Source organism: Puma concolor, chromosome C2 (assembly GCF_028749965.1).
Source record: "Puma concolor isolate L17-30 chromosome C2, mPumCon1.1.hap2, whole genome shotgun sequence".
NCBI classification, from domain to species: domain Eukaryota; kingdom Metazoa; phylum Chordata; class Mammalia; order Carnivora; family Felidae; genus Puma; species Puma concolor.
The window spans coordinates 36,984,477-37,005,296 of NC_141675.1; the positions used below are offsets into that span (position 1 = coordinate 36,984,477).

The 20,820-nt window shown below is 42.9% G+C and overlaps 1 protein-coding gene across 14 annotated transcripts in view; it reads left to right on the forward strand.

Annotated features, from left to right (window-relative positions):
* The window catches only part of ZBTB38 (zinc finger and BTB domain containing 38), a 172,678-nt gene that overhangs the window by 129,154 nt on the left and 22,704 nt on the right, over positions 1-20,820 (forward strand). For 10 of the 14 annotated variants that reach the window (XM_086674420.1, XM_086674421.1, XM_086674417.1 and 7 more), the window contains one exon: positions 5,711-12,215. The exons of the other annotated variants lie outside the window; for them this stretch is intronic. In XM_086674420.1, coding sequence (XP_086530546.1) covers positions 5,711-9,295 — 3,585 coding nt within the window. In that variant the 3' untranslated portion in view covers positions 9,296-12,215. Of the gene's footprint in view, positions 1-5,710; positions 12,216-20,820 lie in introns of those variants that run through there. 14 annotated transcript variants of the gene reach the window in all.

Below are 20,820 nucleotides of genomic sequence, written 5' to 3' on the forward strand. Positions count from 1 at the left end.
CCATGTGCACACGCTCTCCCGCCGTCACACAGACCCACTCATCAGTCTCTGAGTGCATATACCCTTTTATCATTTTTTGTTTGTTTTGCCTGTGGTGTTCCTTCTGCTTAGAATGCCTTTCCCACACTCCTGTTTTTTTGTTTGTTTGTTTGTTTTTTATTTTATTTTATTTTTTCAATATATGAAGTTTATTGTCAAATTGGTTTCCATACAACACCCAGTGCTCATCCCAAAAGGTGCCCTCCTCAATACCCATCACCCACCCTCCCCTCCCTCCCACCCCCCATCAACCCTCAGTTTGTTCTCAGTTTTTAGGAGTCTCTTATGCTTTGGCTCTCTCCCACTCTAACCTCTTTTTTTTTTCTTCCCCTCCCCCATGGGTTTCTGTTAAGTTTCTCAGGATCCACATAAGAGTGAAACCATATGGTATCTGTCTTTCTCTGTATGGCTTATTTCACTTAGCATCACACTCTCCAGTTCCATCCACGTTGCTACAAAGGGCCATATTTCATTCTTTCTCATTGCCACGTAGTACTCCATTGTGTATATAAACCACAATTTTTTTTATCCATTCATCAGTTGATGGACACTTAGGCTCCTTCCATAATTTGGCTGTTGTTGAGAGTGCTGCTATAAACATTGGGGTACAAGTGCCCCTGTGCATCAGTACTCCTGTATCCCTTGGGTAAATTCCTAGCAGTGCTATTGCTGGGTCATAGGGTAGGTCTATTTTTAATTTTTTGAGGAACCTCCACACTGTTTCCCAGAGTGGCTACACCAGTTTGCATTCCCACCAACAGTACAAGAGGGTTCCCGTTTCTCCACATCCTCTCCAGCATCTATAGTCTCCTGATTTGTTCATTTTGGCCACTCTGACTGGCGTGAGGTGATATCTGAGTGTGGTTTTGATTTGTATTTCCCTGATCCCACACTCCTGTTTTATTGATTGATTGATGCCAGGCTTTCCAGGGCCCCTGTAAATAACAAGTTGGCCCTTCATCCTTTAACACTTTGTACATACCTTTAGTATAAAGCCTACCATCATGGATTGCAATTATTAGTTGACACTTCTCTTTCTCCCCCTAGACTCTGAGCTCCTTGAGGAAAGAGACTTGTCTCCTATTCCTCAGTATTTCCAGCTCTGAGTACTGTGTCTAGCCATGTTAGACATTAACACATGTGCTGGGGAAGAGTGACACAAGAATGAAGTTTTTTTGTGTGTGCCAAGAATGTAGATTGAAGTGCTGCATAGTTACTCTGATTATAAAAGGATTTCTGCCACACCATGGTAGATCATCCCCCTTTTGAATAGTGTCGTACGTGGATATTCCGTAGTTACAACAGTGTGTTAATGACCTATATAGTGATACTTTCTATTAGATGCATTATTCTAACTGTGAGTATGATTAAGATATTATTAAATGTGGGGGCGCCTGGGTGGCTCAGTCGGTTGTGTATCTCACTGGCTCCGATCATGATCTCATGGTTCATGCCTCACCTCAGGCTCTCTGCTGTCAGTGCAGAGCCTGCTTCGGATCCTCTGTCCCCCTGTCTCTCTGCCCCTCCCCTGCTCGCACTCTCTCTCTCTCTCTCTCTCTCTCAAAAACAAACGTTAAAAAAAGATATTATTAAATGTTAACATTTGGCCTTTTACTAACCATCCTAATTGAACAGCCTAAGAGAAGAATCAGAGAATCTTACAGAAGTGAGGGGGGGCTTATCATCTAACATCCTGGAGTGTTCATTGGCTTGATGTGAAATACTGTATTTCCCAAGTGAAGGTAGGGCCTAGTTGGAGTTTAAGAGTGCTGCGAATTGGAATGTTTTGGAAGAAGCAGTAGTTTTGAGGTGGAAGGACAAAACAGATGTCAGCATCTGTTTGATGCTGAGAGGGAAACCACCTTTTAAAATCATATAGTATCTGTTTTGCCAGATCTGAGACTATCCAGTCAGGCTGGATAAAGAATTGAAATAACGTATGGGCTTCAGAAAAGCCAAACAGGATGTGAATAAATGAGGCAGGAGAGAAAGTGGATCCTCCAGGGGCCCAGAGCAGAGAACTCATGGAAGGCAAAAGAAGCATCAGCAAAATATGTCATTGATCTGTAACCAATGAAGAACGGACTCCTGCCACCTGTTCAGGGGTGACCCCCTCTCCTTCAGGGGCATAGAGGAAGCTGTAAGTTCCATTTCATTTAATTCCATTTCTATTTATAGACTTAATCCCTCACATTTCTAAAAAAGATTCATGGACGGTTACAATTAAAGGCACAGTACACAAGTAGAAAAGAACTAATATTAAATGAAGAAAATGAGACACTAGTCACACCAGAAATCCAAGCTAACAATGGCTACAACAGTTGACGATAAAAGTTAGTTCTAAGCTTCCTTGTCTTGGAAATAGAAGCATTTATTAGTATTAATGCACTTTTTCCTGTGGCTGGATGAGATCAAAGAATGAATCAAATGGATCCTAAAGTATAAAGGACACTAAATAACATAATGGGCACAACTTATAACAGCTTCAGAAAAGGCTAAAAAGAAATTCTTCATTTAGCCATCTCGTCTCTCCACAGCTGAATGAATGCTGTGAGTTAAATGTTGTACTTCAGTGCTAGGAAGACACTGCCACTAGAGAGGCTGGGGGCGCTTGCCTGGTTGGCTCAGTCGGTTAAGCATTCAACTTTTGATTTCAGCTCAGGTCACGATCTCATGGTTCAGTTCATGAGATCAAGCCCTACATCTGGCTCTGTGCTGACAGTGTGGAGCCTGCTTGGGATTCTCATTCTCTCTCTCTCTCTCTCTCTCTCTGCTCCTCCTTCACTTGCTCTCTCTCTCTCTCTCTGTCTCACTCTCAAAATAAATTTTAAAAAAGAGAGAGAGATAGGCTGGATGAACAGCTCGTTAGTATGACCTTTAGACTAGAGGGGTTTTTTTGGTTTTAACTGCAGAAGCGATCTGTTAGTATAGTGAAATTAGTTGAGTGAGTTGCTATTAGCATTTTTAAAATGAAACAGAACAGAATACATGACACAGAGTAAGGTTAAGTTTGAATTTAATCTAGATCCCTTACTAGAATATTAGTTGGTAGGCTTTGGCCATTCCAGGCTTATGGTTTAAAATATATAGAGAAAATACCAAGAACTAGGTGCCGGGAAGAACAAAGATCCTTGAACCAGAACAAGAGCCACTGTGCCTTTAAATTGTGCCAATTTAGGAACCTGTGACTAGACTCAGTATTTTTTTAATGAAATACAATTAACATACAGTGTTATATTAGTTTCAGTTCAACAATTGTATACATTGCTTGCTGTGCATCACATTTGATCCCCTTTATCCGTTTCATATATCCTCCCACCCACCTGCCCTCTGGTAACCACCAGTTTGCTCTCTGTACTTAAAAGTCTGGTTTTTTTGTTTGTCTTTTTCCCCCTTTGTTCACTTGTTTTATTATTTTTTTAAGTTTATTTATTTATGTTGAGAGAGACAGAAGCAGCATGAATGCAGGAGGGGCAGAGAGAGGGAGAGAGAATCCCAAGCAGGCTCTGTGCTGCCAGCGCAGAGCCCAACACAGGTCTCAAACTCATGAACTGTGAGACCATGACTTGAGCTGAAACCAAGAGTCGGATGCTTAACCAACAGAGCCACGTAGGTGCCCCTCACTTGTTTTATTTCTTAAATTCCACATATGAGTGAGATCATATGGTATTTGTTTTTCTCTGACTTATCTCACTTAGCATTATACCTTCTAGATCCATCCATGTTGTTACAAATGGCAACATGCATTTTTTTGACTGAGTAATATTCCTGTGTGTGTGTGTGTGTGTGTGTGTGTATGTGTGTGTGTGCATGTACGTGTGTACCACATCTACTTTATCTGTTAATCTATCAGCAGACACCGGTTGCTTCCATATCTTGGCTATTGTAAATAATGCTGAAATAAACATAGGGTTGCATATATCTTTTCAAATTCGTGTTTTTATTTTCTTGGGGTAAATACCCAGTAGTGGAATTACTGGTGCTGGGACAACTGGACAGCCACATGCAGAAGAATGAACCTGGACCATTTTCTTACACCATGTACAAAAATAAACTCAAAATGGATGAAAGACCTCAATGTGAGACCTGCAACCATAAAAACCCTGAAGAGAGCACAGGCAGTAATTTCTTTGACATTGGCCATAGAATAATTTTTCTAGATATGTCTCCTGAGGGAAGGGAAATAAAAGCAAAAAATCAGCTTTTGGACTACACTAAAATCAAAGCCTTTTGCACAGTAAAGGAAACCGTCAACAAAACAAAAAGGCAACCTGCCAAATGGGAGAAAATATTTTCAAATGATATATCTGATAAGGGGTTAATATCCATAACATATAAATAATTTATACAACTCAACACCAAAAACCCACAAATAATCCGATTAACAAAAGGGCAGAGAACCTGAATAGACATTTTTCCAAAGAAGGCATAAAGATGACAAACAGACACATGAAAAAGTGCTCAACATCACTAACCACCAGGGAAATGCAAGTCAAAACCACAATGAAATATCAGCTCACCCCTGTCAGAATGGCTACCATCAAAAAGATAAGAGAGAACAAATGTTGATGAAGGGTTGGACAAAAGGGAGCCCTTGTGCACTGTTAGTGGGAATGTAAATTGGTACAGCTACTATGGAAAACAGTATGGAGATTCCTCAAGAAATTAAAAATAGAACTACCATGTGATCCAGCAATCTCACTTACAGGTATATGTCTGAAGGAATTGAAATCAGGATCTTAAAGAGATACCTTCAAATCCAAACCACAATGAGACTAGTCTCAGAGACATGCTTTCTTGGTTTTGTGCATTGTTTCTTTTTCGTGTGCCTTCAGTACGTCACCGAGCCCTTTTTGAAAACCCTAATCTACTTTGGCTGTAATAAAAAGGGAAATTAGAGAAAGTATGAGATATGGCCAGTAACACAGAGAGGCAGGGAACCCCTGGTGGTCAGACTGGGTCATGCAGACTGAGGGTTTCCATTGAGAGACCTTTCAGAGCCACAAATTAGAATGGCTTCTCCAGTTCTTCTCTGAGCGGGCAGTACCTCTGTATACAGGTACTGCTTACTTAGGGAAAGCTTTTTTTAAAAAAAAAAAATCATCTTCCTGCTTCATAAATGATGTTTGGATCGGGTCCTCAGGGTTATCTATGAAAATAGGACGTTTGTGGCAGGACCATGGCATTGCCCAGCTCTAGGAGTTCAATGCAGCAGCCTTGAGTGATGATGAGACCCTTCACATTTGGGGGGGGGGGGAACCCTCCTCCTCCCAAATTTGGACGTGTATATATAGCTACGGCTTTGGAGAAAGAGTTCTGGGAGGATTTCCAACTATAACAACTATTAGCAATGGTATGAGAAACAGGCTGGGGCGAGATCAAGATTTAGCTTCTAATGTTGACTCCAAGTCTTGCAAGTAACAGCAAATGAGATAAAAACCTGTATTTTCGTACAAAAAAAAAAGTTTTTCAAAAACATTGAAAATTGTCTAGAAATAAAGAAACTACTTGTTGGGGCGCCTGGCTGGCTCAGTTGGTAGAGCATATGATTCTTGAACTCGGGGTTGTGAGTTTGAGCCCCACGCTGGGCATAGAGCTTACTTTAAAAAAGAAGGAAAGAAAGAAACTAGTTTTGGAAGGGTCTCTGACCATTTCTCTCCTCTTGTTTCAGATGACAGTCATGTCCCTTTCCAGGGACCTCAAGGACGACTTGCACAGTGACACAGTGCTCTCCATCTTAAATGAGCAGCGCATTCGGGGCATTTTATGCGATGTCACTATTATTGTGGAAGACACCAAATTTAAAGCCCACAGCAATGTCTTGGCTGCTTCAAGCCTTTATTTCAAAAATATCTTTTGGAGCCATACAATCTGTATTTCCAGCCATGTCCTGGAACTGGATGATCTCAAAGCTGAAGTGTTTACAGAGATCCTTAATTATATCTACAGCTCCACAGTTGTCGTCAAGAGACAGGAAACAGTCACGGATCTTGCAGCTGCAGGGAAAAAGCTGGGAATATCCTTCTTGGAAGACCTTACTGATCGCAACTTCTCAAATTCCCCTGGTCCCTATGTATTCTGCATTACTGAAAAGGGAGTGGTTAAAGAAGAAAAAAATGAAAAAAGGCATGAAGAACCTGCCATCACCAATGGGCCAAGGATCACAAATGCATTTTCCATCATTGAAACAGAAAATAGTAATAACATGTTCTCTCCACTGGACTTGAGAGCAAGTTTCAAAAAGGTCTCCGACTCCATGAGAACCACCAGCCTCTGCCTGGAGAGGACTGACGTGTGCCACGAGGCAGAGCCCGTCCGCACGCTGGCAGAGCACTCGTATGCCGTTTCCTCCGTGGCCGAGGCATACAGAAGTCAGCCCGTACGTGAACACGACAGCAGTTCGCCTGGTAAAACAGGTAAAGAAACCTGTGAAGCTCTAGCAGCAAAACCGAAAACGTGCCGAAAGCCAAAGACAGTCTCCATACCCCAGGCTTCTGATTCAGCTGCAGAAAATAGACCACCCCCTCCAGCAGCCAGCTCAGAGGTTAATCAGGAAAGAAGTCCAGAGCTGCCTGCCGTTCTTCCTCGTTCAAAATCTCCCAACAACGAAGGAGATCTCCGTTTTTCCAAGGAAGATGAAAATAAATCCTCTGACGTCCCGGGGCCGCCGACGGCAGAGGTCCCACCTCTCGTGTACAACTGCAGCTGTTGTTCCAAGTCCTTTGACAGTAGCACTTTGCTCAGTGCCCACATGCAGCTCCACAAGCCAACCCAGGAGCCGTTAGTGTGCAAGTACTGCAACAAGCAGTTCAGCACCCTGAACAGACTGGATCGGCACGAGCAGATTTGTATGAGGTCCAGCCACATGCCTGTTCCCGGAGGAAACCAACGCTTTTTAGAAAACTATCCAACCATCGGACAGAATGGAAGTTCATTCACAGGTCCAGAACCGTTGCTCTCTGAAAACAGGATTGGTGAGTTTTCCAGTACCGGAAGTACCTTGCCAGAAACGGACCACATGGTTAAATTTGTTAATGGGCAGATGCTCTACAGCTGTGTTGTATGCAAACGTAGTTACGTGACTTTATCCAGCCTCCGAAGACATGCAAATGTTCACTCGTGGAGAAGAACATATCCGTGTCATTACTGCAACAAAGTATTTGCATTGGCTGAGTACAGGACAAGACATGAAATTTGGCATACAGGGGAGAGGCGCTATCAGTGCATTTTCTGCCTTGAAACTTTCATGACCTACTATATTCTCAAAAACCATCAGAAGTCTTTCCATGCCATAGATCACAGACTTTCCATCAGTAAAAAAACAGCAAATGGAGGCTTGAAGCCTAGTGTGTATCCATATAAACTTTACAGGCTACTGCCTATGAAATGCAAGAGGGCTCCTTATAAGAGCTACCGAAATTCTTCCTATGAAAATGCTCGAGAAAGCAGTCAGATGAATGCGTCAGCATCTGGTCCCTATGTCATTCAGAATCCACACAGCTCTGAGTTACCGACGCTGAATTTCCAAGACCGCGTCAACACCCTCACCAGCAGTCCAGCCGTCCCTTTGGAAACATCTGCACGCCAGGACATGCCCGCTTCTGCCAACGTACAGAGCGCAGAGGGGACCAAGTGGGGAGAGGAAGCACTGAAAGTCGATCTCGACAATAACTTTTATTCTGCCGAGGTGTCGGTTTCTTCCACTGAGAATGCTGTCAGCTCTGACCTCCCAGCAGGGGACGTGCCTGTTTCGTCTTTGAGTGGTGGCAGTGAGAACGCAGCCTCTGTGATCAGCTACAGTGGCTCAGCACCCTCGGTCATTGTGCATAGTAGCCAGTTCTCATCAGTGATAATGCACAGCAACGCTGTTGCCGCCATGACCAGCAGCAGCCACAGAGCCCCTTTGGACCCAGCAGGCAGTCAGCCGCTGAAAGACGACAGCAAACTCGAGCCTGACAAAGCGGCCAGGGTCATCAGCAGACCCAAAAGCATTAAGGAGAAAAAGAAGATCGTGCCGTGTAACAAGGGGGAGATAGCAGAGGAGTCCAAATACGTCGCTGATCCCGGAGGGTCATTGAGCAAAACCACAAGTATGAAAGAAACCAGTAAAATTGAAACCTACATTGCAAAGCCTGCTCTGCCAGGAACCTCCACCAACAGCAACGTGGCGCCCCTTTGCCAGATAACGGTGAAAATCGGAAACGAAGCCATCGTGAAAAGGCACATCTTAGGATCTAAGTTGTTCTATAAAAGAGGGAGAAGACCCAAGTATCAAGTGCAGGAGGAGACCTTGCCACAAGAGAGTGACCCAGAAGCCAACAGAGACAGCCCACTCGGGCTCTGCCAGTCCGAGTGTGTGGAAATGAACGAGATGTTCGATGACGCCAGCGACCAGGATTCCACTGACAAACCTTGGCGTCCTTACTACAACTACAAACCCAAAAAGAAATCCAGACAGTTGAGGAAAATGAGGAAGGTCAACTGGAAGAAAGAACATGAACACAGGAGCCCAAGCAATAAGTGTAAATACCCAGCAGAACTGGACTGTGCGGTAGGGAAAGCTCCTCAGGAGAAGGCCTTTGAGGAAGAAGAAAATAAAGAGATGCCCAAGCTGCAGTGCGAACTCTGCGATGGAGACAAAGCCTCGGGGGCCGGCAATCAAGGAAGGCCCCACCGGCATCTCACTGCTAGGCCTTACGCCTGCGAGTTCTGTGCCAAGCAGTTCCAGAGCCCTTCCACGCTCAAGATGCACATGCGGTGTCACACCGGAGAGAAGCCGTACCAGTGCAAGACCTGCGGGCGGTGCTTCTCGGTGCAGGGAAACTTACAGAAACACGAACGCATCCACCTGGGCGTGAAGGAGTTCATCTGTCAGTACTGCAACAAGGCATTCACGTTGAACGAGACGCTCAAAATCCACGAAAGAATCCACACCGGCGAAAAGCGTTACCACTGTCAGTTCTGCTTTCAGAGTTTTTTGTACCTTTCCACAAAAAGGAATCATGAGCAGAGGCACATTTGGGAGCATGATGGGAAGGGCTATGCCTGCTTCCAGTGCCCCAAAATTTGCAAAACAGCTGCTGCCCTTGGAATGCACCAGAAGAAACACTTATTCAAGAGCCCAAGTCAGCGGGAGAAAGTCGAAGGTGACATGTGCCATGAGAACTCAAATCCTCTGGAGAACCCACATGTCAATGATTCAGAAGACAATGACCAAAAGGATAATGTGCAAACCATTGTTGAAAATGTCCTTTGAGTGGCGATACTTAGAAAAATCTTCAAAACTATAAGTTGGTGGGTTTGTTGTTTTGGGGTGTTTTTAGCTGTTTCTTCTGGTGTGTGTTTTTTTTTTTTTAAGTTTAGTTTTGTTTTGTTCACACAACAGTCATGAAGGAGTGACATGTAAAAAAGAAAATCTCATTTGTGAAAATTCCAGAAAAAGGATCCTAATATCTACTTTGGGTTTTAGCATTAACTTCATGCAAAGTGCACAAAAATGAAATAGCTGAATCCTCCAGTATCCCAAGTATCTTGTGGAAGTTTATGAAGTTCTTAGCTGTGGTATTTCTGCCAGTGGAAAAAAAAGAGTCTAATGTTAGCCTAATTTAGAACTTTCTAGTAAGTGCTAATAGGAACTGGCTGCTGAGCTGTCTTTAGTCACTGGAGAAAACGAGGGTCGGATATCATGAAAACATCATCTTCATAAATATGTTAGAAGGTAAACGAGCTATGACAGTCATTTTTCCCATCCAGCTTCTGCGCTATTAAAAATTGTTTAAATTAGTGGATATATAAGAAATATTTAATATTATAGCTGAAAATATGTGTGAAATTGAGTAACTTAAGTAGGACATTCATACATTATCTAGAACTACTTTTCTGCAACACAAGCCTTGTAAAATACATATATAAATCACTATGACTTTTAACTATCCATGTCCCCTGTAGAGAATTATAATGACGAGCAATAGATCTGCAAATAATGAGGACTAATGGAAAAATCAGTAGAAAGCATCTTGATATGATTTAAGAGCATGTTGTATGCTTTTAGATGGAATGCTGTTCCCTTGAAGTTCTGGCTGAGCTATTACTAGAACTGGTCTACTCCAGTCACAGAAAAAATAGGTCATGCCTTATCTATGGGGGAGAGCCCTCCCAGAATTTTTCTCTGATCACCTGTGCTGTATATTACTTTGCAGTGGCCTCACTTCAGAAAATAAAGAAGGGTCAAATTCTTCTGAAACTCCCTGCAGTCTTCCATCCATCACAAGGCCATGGATGTAGAGGTCTATTTCAGACAGACTTAATCAGTCTCCAGGGTTTAAGTTAAAACCTGACACATCCCATTCCACTGAAGGAGTGTCCAGGAAATTTAGTGCAAAGCATGCATATGGTGGTGAATTCCCAGGCACTTGAAAATGACAGAAAGCCTAATCCCAGTGATTATTAGCCTTCTTGGAGATTATGCAGCCCACAAGTATATACTAATATAAAACAAAAGGGCATCAGAAAGACACCTCCCACCTCACGCATTAATGACTTGAGTGGGCAAGAGGAAGCGATGACCTTCCTTGCCTCAAACAGTAGCTTTGTTTTGGGGGAGGTTGGAGGAGAGACAGACTGTGGAGTAATACGATTCCATCACTTACTTATATGACTCAGAAACATATCCCCAAAGCCAGATGCCTTGTCTTCATGTTTGCAGACACCTGGCTCCCTTGCTAAAAACCCACTTAAGTTGTTTCATGTTCTTTTATGCTGCCCCACACCATCACCATTACCCTCCAAGTCTAATTGCCCTGTAGGATATTCCATCATGTGGACTAGGTTCTGGGAAGCTGGAACTCCTCATTCTTAGGTTGTAAACTGCCAGAATAGGAGGGAGAGAGAAAACATTCCTACCCTTTGATCACCAGTGTGAGCAGAACCTGGAACCTGGTTTAAGGGTGACCTACAGCTATTCATGTTCATGGGATTTGATAGATGGAAGTCCAAGGTTATTCAAGGTTGCAGAGTCACCATAATGAAGAAGTAGTTCAAAGGACTCCAGTTTCTCTCTTCAAGTATTGTGATGTCTCCATGAAGAAGACTTAATACGGATTTGGGTGGGCGAGAAAGCATTTAAACACCCAGAGAAGGACACGATCAAAGCTGACCTTTTTATACAGTAGTATTTTGCTGTTAAGTAACCCCAATATTGCATCTGCATTTATCTTTTGTTGATCTACTTTCACTTACTTACATACAGTATTATGTAATAGAGGAAAATGGGGAAATGCAAGCAAATTCATCCTTATTTTATACGTTGTATATATGTATACCTGCACTACTCATTTGGGTTTTGTTAAAAGAGATGGTCACAAAGGGCTTATGAAAATCATTTCTGAATTGATAATTAGAACATTGAATAGGTAATTCGGTGATCTACTAATTTATTTTATCTCAATTGGGATTGTTAATCAAAGAGAATTACTGTGTATTTCAGTCATTTTGATTTGAGGTAACTCCAAATATAAAATTATTACATGTAGTGATGTCTCCTAGCCCTTACATGTGGAAATTTTTTAAGTGGACTTGTATGCTGATAATTCTAGACCAAAGTAAATATGGCAGAATATTTATACATGAAAAAATAATTTTGCAAATATTTTCTATAATTGTATTATTCGTTTAAAATGTTGATAGCTTGTGTTAGTTTCAGGGAGGGGTGTATATTTTGATAAAAAAAATACTTGACTTTGTAATTCTGTATATTCTATACAATTTATAGCAGAGCCGTTTTAAGACAGCCTTGTCACATTTTTGTTAATTGTGAAAACTTTATCATGAGTGATGTTTATGCATTGAGTACATAACGACCAACTAGAATTAAAGTAGGTGTAAACAGTGAACATACTGTATGCTGTACAAGATATATTGTAATTTGCTGTTTTAGCATCTGTATTTTGGTTAGAAGATATTATTAAATGCAGATGTTAAGGGTTGGAAAAGTCTAATTTTATTTTTAGAAATAATGAATATAAATTTGGTTTTGCTTGATTAAAATAGCTTATTCTATGTTAAGTCTCTTAAATGTTTTAATGTTAATTCTTTTGTGCAGTCAAGCGGCTATTTCCTCTTTGTGAGTCACAGCATTGTTTCACATATTACTCATTTAATATATTTCTGTTTCCTTACTTGTTTACGTTCCATGATACCTACTTACATGCTTAGGACTCAAATGGAATATGCATTAAAAAAAAAAAGCAGAAATAAGAGAGATTGTAGTCTTCTTATCATTTAATGCCTTGGCTAGGCCTGACCTTGTGATAAATCAGAGAGCGTTGAAAGTGTTCTGTCTACTCTACTCCTCCTCGGGAAACAAATTACACTTAGTACCAGGAATCTGGCAAGGTTCTTCCCATGGGCTGTTTCATTCAGGTGTTTCCCAGCAACCATGGGAAGTAGACTTCATTATCTACATTTTGTAGTGACTTTGAGAAGATCCCACAACCAGACAGAACCAGGATTCCAAGCCAGATCTCCCTGACTTCAAAGCCCATGTTTTTGTTTCTTCTCAACACCTTAGAGAAAAATACTTAATGTAAACTGAACGGGCAGTGAGGCAAAGAGGCATGACAAATGAATGCAGCTTTATGATGATAGCTGTTACAGTGATGGCCTTCAGGAGGCCGTACTGGTCTCAGCTTTCCCTGACACCACCGCTGCTTTATTTCTGATGCCTCTACACTCTGGGCATTTGCCTTCTCTTGTATGTTGGGATATTGCCTTATAAAATCATTTTTTAAATCTGTACACTTTTTCTTTTCAAGAATATAGAGTAAAATCGGGGCGCCTGGGTGGCTCAGTCAGTTAAATGTCTGACTTCGGCTCGGGTCATGATCTCACAGTTCGTGAGTTCAAGGCCTGTATCAGGCTCTCTGCTGTCAGCTCAGAGCCTGGAGCCTGCTTCAGATGCTGTGTCTCCCTCTCTCTCTCTCTGCCCCTCCCCTGCTCCCTCTCTCTCTCTCTCTCTCTTCCTCTCTCTCTCTCTCTCAAAAACATTTTTAAAAAGGTATTAAAAAGAATATGGAGTAAAATATTTAATACTGTTTTAAGCTAGTAATTTTTCACATAAAAAATGTCCCCTCATCACAGACTATATTCCTAACTTTAATTATCTTCAGATGCATGCAGTTAGTCACAGTAGCTAGTGTGAAAGGGAGTGCCAGTGGCTCAGGCAACATAATCCATCACCAACACAGGGAAAATAACGCAAATTTCCAGTCCTACTAATGTCTGGCCAGTAAGCATCAGTTTTGTATTTGAAGGATAATCCAAACCAAATCCAAATCAAAAATTTGATAACTGCTGCCTGCTGAAACTAACTTCACTTATCTAGCAAAACAGATTAAATATTGAACAAATTTTTAATAATTGAGAAAGTAGCTCGATTAAAAGCATCAAAACAAATCCTGCAAGGCAATCCTACTTGTGCATATTGTATTAATCACTTTGGGTTCTTTTACTCCTGTTTCTCACCTTCCTCTTTTCTCATTACCCACACCCCCCCCCCCCCCCCCCGGTTGACCGGGTCCCACGCCCTCTGTCTCCCCTCAGTTGCTCTTTGCGGAGGCAATTTCCTCCATATCTGAGAACTCTTCACCTTCCTCCTCCCCAAATCCTGGCCAGCTATCAGTCTCCCTTCTGGAGAGAGGAACCCCTTGCCTTGTCCCCACTCCCCCTCCTCAGTGTACTCCCCTTGATGCTGATTCTCCAAGGAAGGTCATCAGTGAGCAGGTGAGTTGGCTTGGGGTGCAGATTTTAAAATGAAATTCTCCCAAGTTTAGACAACTCCTGGAAGAACTGGTTATAGCAGAAGTATGATTACATTTCTTAAGGTTTTGTAAATTATGATTTCATTCTTGATGTCTAAGACCTCAATTCTAGTTACTTGGAATGTTTTGCTGAGAAGTGAAGAGCACTTTTTTCCCCAATTTTAAAAACTATGACTTCTATGTCACATAGGGGTCAGGATGTTATTCTTGTTATAGGAAACTTAGGTATACAGAGATTTAAAAGCTGGAACAGTGCTAATTTATGGAGAATTTTAATTCATTTATTCAAAATATGTTTAATTTGGGGTCTCAGGTATTGTGTCCAGGCCAGGGCTATAGAGTTATAAGAGGTAGCCTGTGCCTTTGAGGAGCCAGAGACCTGGGAAGGAGACTGATGAGGCAAGGCACGATTACGAAACGAAACCCTGAGTCCCTAGTTGCTCAGAACCAGATTGGATTATGTTGGGTTCTGAGAGAGAGGGCACTGAGCTGGGCCTGACCGAGCCTGGGCTTCCCAGTGCAGGCAGGTCCAGGTAGGAGTGGCTAAAACACAGGAGCATGGGTGAGTGCATGTGGTTCCGCAGGACTGGGGTTCGGGTGGTGAGCCAGGAGAGGTACACAGAGGACACATCACCAGGGCCTCGTGTGCCTTGCCAGAGATTTTGTATTTCTGACACAGATAGATGATGGGGGAGCAGATGAGCAGCTGAGTGCTAGGAGGGAAGGGCAGAGAGCAGTTCCAGAAGGTCCAAGCGAGAGGCCGTGTGAGGGCTTCAACAAAAAGGAAATGATCTAATGTGTTTGAAGGATGACTGTCACTGCAGTATAGGGAAGAGACTGCAGGTCAGTGAAGAAGGTCTCTGGAGCACCTGTGTGGTTCAGTCAGTTAAGTGTCCAACTCTTTTTTGTTGTTGTTTGTGAGTGACTTTATTCTTTTTTTTATTATTATTTCTGGGGCGCCTGGGTGGCTCAGTTGGTTGAGCTTCTGACTTCCGCTCAGATCATGATCTCACGGTCTGTGAGTTCAAGCCCCTTAAGGGCTCTGTGCTGACAGCTCAGAGCCTGGAGCCTGCTTCAGTTTCTGTGTCTCCCTCCCTTTCTGCCCCTCCCCATTCACACTCTGTCTCTCTGTCTCTGTCTCTGTCTCTCTCTCAAAAATAAACATTAAAAAAATTGTTTTCAATTTAAATTCAAGTCAGTTAATATACAGTGTAGCCTTGGCTTCAGGAGGGGTAGAACCCAGTGCTCCTCCCAACAATTCCCTCCTTAATGTCTGTCATCCATTAACCCATACCCCCACCCACCTCCCCTCCAGCAACCCTCAGTTTGTTCTCCGTATTGAAGAGTCTCTTAAGGTTTGCCTCCCTCTCTGTTTTTATCTTATTTTTCCTTCCCTTCCCCTATAATTGTTGAGTTTCTCAATTTCCACGTAAGACTAAAACCATATGGCTGTCTTTCTCTGACTTATTTTGCTTAGCATAATACACTCTAGTTCCATCCACAATGTTGCAAATGGCAAGATTTCATTCTTTTTCGTCACTGAGTAGTACTCTATTGTATGTATATACTTTATCTTCTTTATCCATTCATCAGTTGATGGACATTTGGGCTCTTTCCATAATTTGGCTATTGGTAGCGTTGCTATAAACATTGGGGTACATATGCCCCTTCGAATCAGCACGTTTGTATCCTTTAGATAAATTCCTGGTAGTGCAATTTCTGGATCGTAGGGTAGTTCTTTTCTTAGGGTTTTTTGGTGTTTTTTTAAAAACTATTTTCCATAGTGTTTTCCAGAGTGGCTGTACCAGTTTGCATTCCCACCAACAGTGTAAGCGTCCAACTGTTGATTTCAGCTCAGGTGTTGATGTTGGGGTTGTGAGTTCAAGCCATGCACTGGGCTCCACACTGGGTGTGGAGCCTGCTTTAAAAAAATGTAAATAACCAATGACTCTCACTGCAGTGTAGTGAAGAAACTATTTTTTCTTCCCTTGCAATATATTTTTGAAGAAATTATGTTGTTTGTCCTGAAGAGTTTGTCACAGCCTGGGAATTAACAAGACAGCTTCCTAAGTTGGGTTATGTTCTTCCATCAGGAGGTACATACTGTCTGAGATACTGGATGTACTTTCAAGGTAGATCTGATAGGATTTATGAGTGGTTTAGGTCCCAGGAGGTGAGAAAAACAGAGAGGTCAAAGATGACTCCCAGGTTTTGGGTCTGAGTCATTAGAAGAGTGGAGTCACCTGTAGACCACTAGCTTATGTGGACCAGAAGTTCGGAAGGGGGACTGGCTTTGGGTATGAAGCTGAAACTTGTGTTTCATTCATTCAAAACATATTTGAGCTAGGTGCTGGGAATACAAAAACAGAAAAAACAAATTGTCCCTGTAGCTTATGATCTAATGGGGAACACAAAAAGCTAACCAATTACAATTTCAGTAAGTAATGTGAAGAAGAGGTGCCATGAGGACATTTAACAGGGGGCCTAAGCTAGTCTGGAAGTTCGAGGGAAGTCGTCCTTGAGGAAGTACCTTTTGAATGAGATCTGAAAAAGGAATAAAGTTGAAAGAGGAGAGGAGCGCCTGAGTGGCTCAGTGGGTTAAGTGTCTAACTCTTGATTTCAGCTCAGGTCATAGTCTCACGGTTGATGAGATCGAGCCCCACATCCAGCTCCATGCTGTCGGTGCAAAGCCTGCTTGAGATGCTCTTTCGTTTCCTCTCTGTCTGCCTCTGCCCTGCTTGTTCTCTCTCTTGCTCTTCTCAAAATAAGTAAATAAACTTAAGAAAGAAAGAAAAAGAAAGAAAGAAGGAAGGAAGGAAGGAAGGAAGGAAGAAAGAAAGAGAAAGAAAGAAAAAGAAAAAGACTTTCTGGGTAGAGGGAATAGCATGTACAAAAGTCTGTTTCTAGGGGGAACACAGTGCATTGGAAGCCAATGGTGGCCAGAGTGCTAGAGAGGTGGGTCTGAGAGGAGACTGGGGGCTGAAAGCCATACCCTGCAGTACCCCCAGGTCATGCTAAGGATTGGGATCTTACACTAAGAGCAGCAGTGAGCCATTGGATTGTTGGGACAAGAAGAATTTTTTAAATCAGGTTTGTATTGTGAAATATCACCGAAGCTGAACTGTGGGGAATGACACAGAGGACAATAATGGCCAGAAGTAGAGCAGGCAGGAATCTGTTGCAGTGGTCCAGACTGGAGATGATGGTGGCGTGGGTTATGTATTGACAGTGAAGATGAGAGAAAAGAGGAGAGAATGAGTGCTATTTAGGAGACAAAATCAGCAGAACTTGATACTGGATGGATATGGAGAAGTGAGGGCTGGGGAGGGGTCAAGGATAACCTTTTGTTTTCCTATTTGTTGACACTATGGGAACGTAAGATGTCTCCTATGAAGCTTGTATAGCAAAAGAAGACCGAATCCTGGAAAACACCAATATTTGGTGATTGATATTTGATGAGTAAATAAAAGTCTGTAAGAGGCTGGCACAGAGAAGGGAACAGAGAAGTAGGAGGAAAATTGGAGGAGTGACATCTAGGCAGCCAGAGATGAAGAACCTCTCAGAAAGGAGAGAATCATCAATTGTGTCAACTCGGCTGAAGATAAAGCCGAGTAAAGAAAATCTGGAAAGTGCCCTTTTGCACTTAGCAACTAGAAGGTCACTGGAAGCGATATACTGGTAAGACAGTTAACCATCACCTTGGAGAGCAGGAAAGCCGGATTTATAGTACTTGCCAATGTCTGTCGTGTAAAACACTCCTGCCATGGATGATTTTAAGCTGCCAACGTGATGTCACTGAATGCAGAGTTGAGAAGAGAGACTCCAGTTGGCTCATGAGAGCCGGTATGAGCCTGCTGAGTAGTTTCAGTGTGGTGGTACAGGTGGAAACTGGGGGGGCAGATGCAGAGAGTCAGCAAGGGTTCTTGTTTCCAGAAGCTGAGCTAGGAAGGAGAGAGGAGAGAGAAAAGGAGCTGTAAGTGGAACCTGACGCTTGGAGACCAGGATTCCACCACGTGGGGTGAAACAAAGGATGAGGAGACAAGAAAGTTGAGGGTATTGGCGAGAGACTCAGTTGTAGCCAAGAACTAGAAAGCCTGGGTTTAATACAAGGAAGTACAGACCTCAGTGTCTGATAAGACACGCACAAATGGAGGAGGCCTGAAGGCTCTCTTACAACTACTTTCATATTTGTCTCTCACCATCATCCTGTTGTGTTGCCAGTGATTATTGTCTTCATCTGAGAGCTGTGGGCACAGAGCGTAGAGAAGCCAAGGGGCCCAGAGAGACAGGGCCAACACCTGTCAGTTTTCAGGACATGGTTCTCACCACCCCCAGCTGACTCCACATCGACTGAGAGATTTTTTGGAAGGTGGGGGACTGGGCCAATGACAACTGCTGTGCTTTCCTCAGAATGAGTGTTTATTAGCTTGAGACTCGAATACCCCGAGTCCTATGTCTTTCTTTTTTTGTTGTTGTTTTTTGTTTTTTGGTCAATGTGTTCTCCTGTGGCAGTTCGTGTAGGCAGACCTCATTTCACTGCGCATCACTTCACTGTGATTTGCACTTACTGCATTTTTGGGTTTTTTTTTTTTTTTTTACACATTAAAGGTTTGTGGCAACCCAGCATTGAGCGAGTCTGTTGGTGTCTCTGTGTTACATTTTGGTAATTCTTGCAATATTTCAAGCTTTTTCATTATTATATTTGTTATGGGGATCTGTGATCAGTGTTTACAACTCACTGAAAGCTCGGATGAGGCTTAACATTTTTTTATCAAGGAAGTATTTTTTTTAATGAAGGCATGACACTGTTTTGGGGTTTTTGTTGTTTTTTTTTTTTTTTTTTTAAGTAGGCTTCACGAAACCCAGCATGGAGCCAAATGTGGGGCTTGAACTCGCAACCCTGAGATCAAGACCTGAGCTAAGATCAAGAGTCAGACGCTTAACCAACTGAGCCACCCTGGTGCCCCTGTATATCGGTTTTTTAAATGTAATGCTATTGCACAATTAATGGACTATAGTATAGTATAAACATACTTTTACACGTATTAGAAAACCAAAAAATTCAATTGACTTGTTTTTTCGTGATACTCATTTTATTGTGGTGGTCTAGAGTCAAACCCACAATACCTCCAAGGTGTACTCCTGTATGACCAGGCACTCTTCTAAGCATCTAATTAATGTTAATTTATTTAATCCTCATATCAATCCTGTGAGATAGACGTTGATATTATCATCCCCATCAACGTTTAATGTGGTTATCTTTTGCTGTACAGTGCCACAAAACTTAGTGGCTTAAAACAGCCATATACAGTGTTCTCGGATCATATGGTTCTGTGGTTTGACTGGGATCAGCTGAGCGGGCCCCTCGTGCAGGTATAGTCAGATGGTGGCATCGTCTAAAGTCTTGACCACCCTGGGCATCCGAGCAGTCCCAGCCCAGCATGGATTCAAGGGTGGAGGGATGGACTATACTTCTCAATGGGGGAGTAGTAGGCACATACAACGAGGGAAGGGATTGATGGCAGGCATCTTTAGGGACAAGCTATTCTACAAGAGCTAATCCCCAATGAGAAAACCAAGCACAGAGAAGTTATCTTACCCAAGGTCATACGGCTGGTATGTGGAGAAGCAGAGTTCCCCAGCAGTTGAGTTCCAGAGCCGGCTAATAGAGGCAAAGGGCACTGAAGCCCGAGAGCACAGACCTCTCACCACAAAGCTGTGGTGGGTAGGAGCACAGCATTATTTGTAGTAGAACCGGAGAGTTCCTGGGATTAGCTGTCAAGGATTTGGGAGAGCGGAAGAAATTCTGAATGGAAATAAATTCTAAATGGAAATTCTAAATGGAAATAAATGAGGAGGGTACAAATTGAGTCAAATTTCAAGGACTATCTAAACAAGGCTCTTTTCATGTTGGGGGTGAAAATGGGGTCTTGTGTGGCCCAAAGCAAATGGGAGACTTCATACTTTTGCGTGCCTCTACCCAATCAGGAAAGAATAGAAGTATAGCGAGGAGTGGGGGAGGGGTGTATTGTTTGTTTGTTTTTCTTATAACTAATCAAAATCTGAAACTTCTAGTCAGCTACTCCAAAGGGTAAACTATGGGGGGAGCCTATGACTGGACCAAGGAATTCGAATCTGAGATATAGACTGGCCCCCGAAAGGATCTTCATGCCCCTTCTGTGCCCCCCGTTGTATAATGTCTAATGTATAATGCTCTGAAAATCTAGGTCATCACTTAACTTTTATACATTGCGGACCCTCTGATGGAAGAACATCTTCCATTAGGAAGGCCATCTAAAAGAAATTGCCATCTCTAATTCAAAAATTTACTCACTTCACATAAGCGATAGGCTACTGCCAGAGAGAAGCTGACTCAGCTCTGATGCTTGGCCAGTTTCTCTCCCGAAATCTGGCCAGCTGAGATACTGTGTAGCTTAGGTGCTGTTCATTTCTAGCTTCTCAGTTTTACGGGGCTAAAAGGCCACATCCCACACCTTAACTGGAACATGCCCAATATCTGTGTAAATGTGGTTATAGTGGGAAGAGCAGCAAGCCATTTCCCAGGTCAGACCCCTTCATTTCTGATGTTTCTCTTCCTGAAGAGAAACCCAGGGCCACGATTTTTGTCATCATGATGGGAACCAGCCTCCTCTGCTAGTGCTCATGTGGACTGTGGCAACATTCCAGCCACTGGGAACTCCTCACCATTCAGTGGCATCCTTACACCTAAGCAGGAAGGCCCCACCCTGGCCCTCCTCCGGAGGTCCCCCCTCCCTCCAGGCAGAGTCTGCATGCAGGGCCAACAATGAGGTACCCACCCAGAGTGCTCAGGACCTGAGAATTCTCTGCCCACTTGCAGGGCCTGCTCAGATCTCTTCCCTGCCAGGGTCACTCCCCTAGACCCCAGGGACAGGCAAGGAGCAGGTGTTTGCAAGGGATGTGGACGGAGTTTGTGATGAAGTTT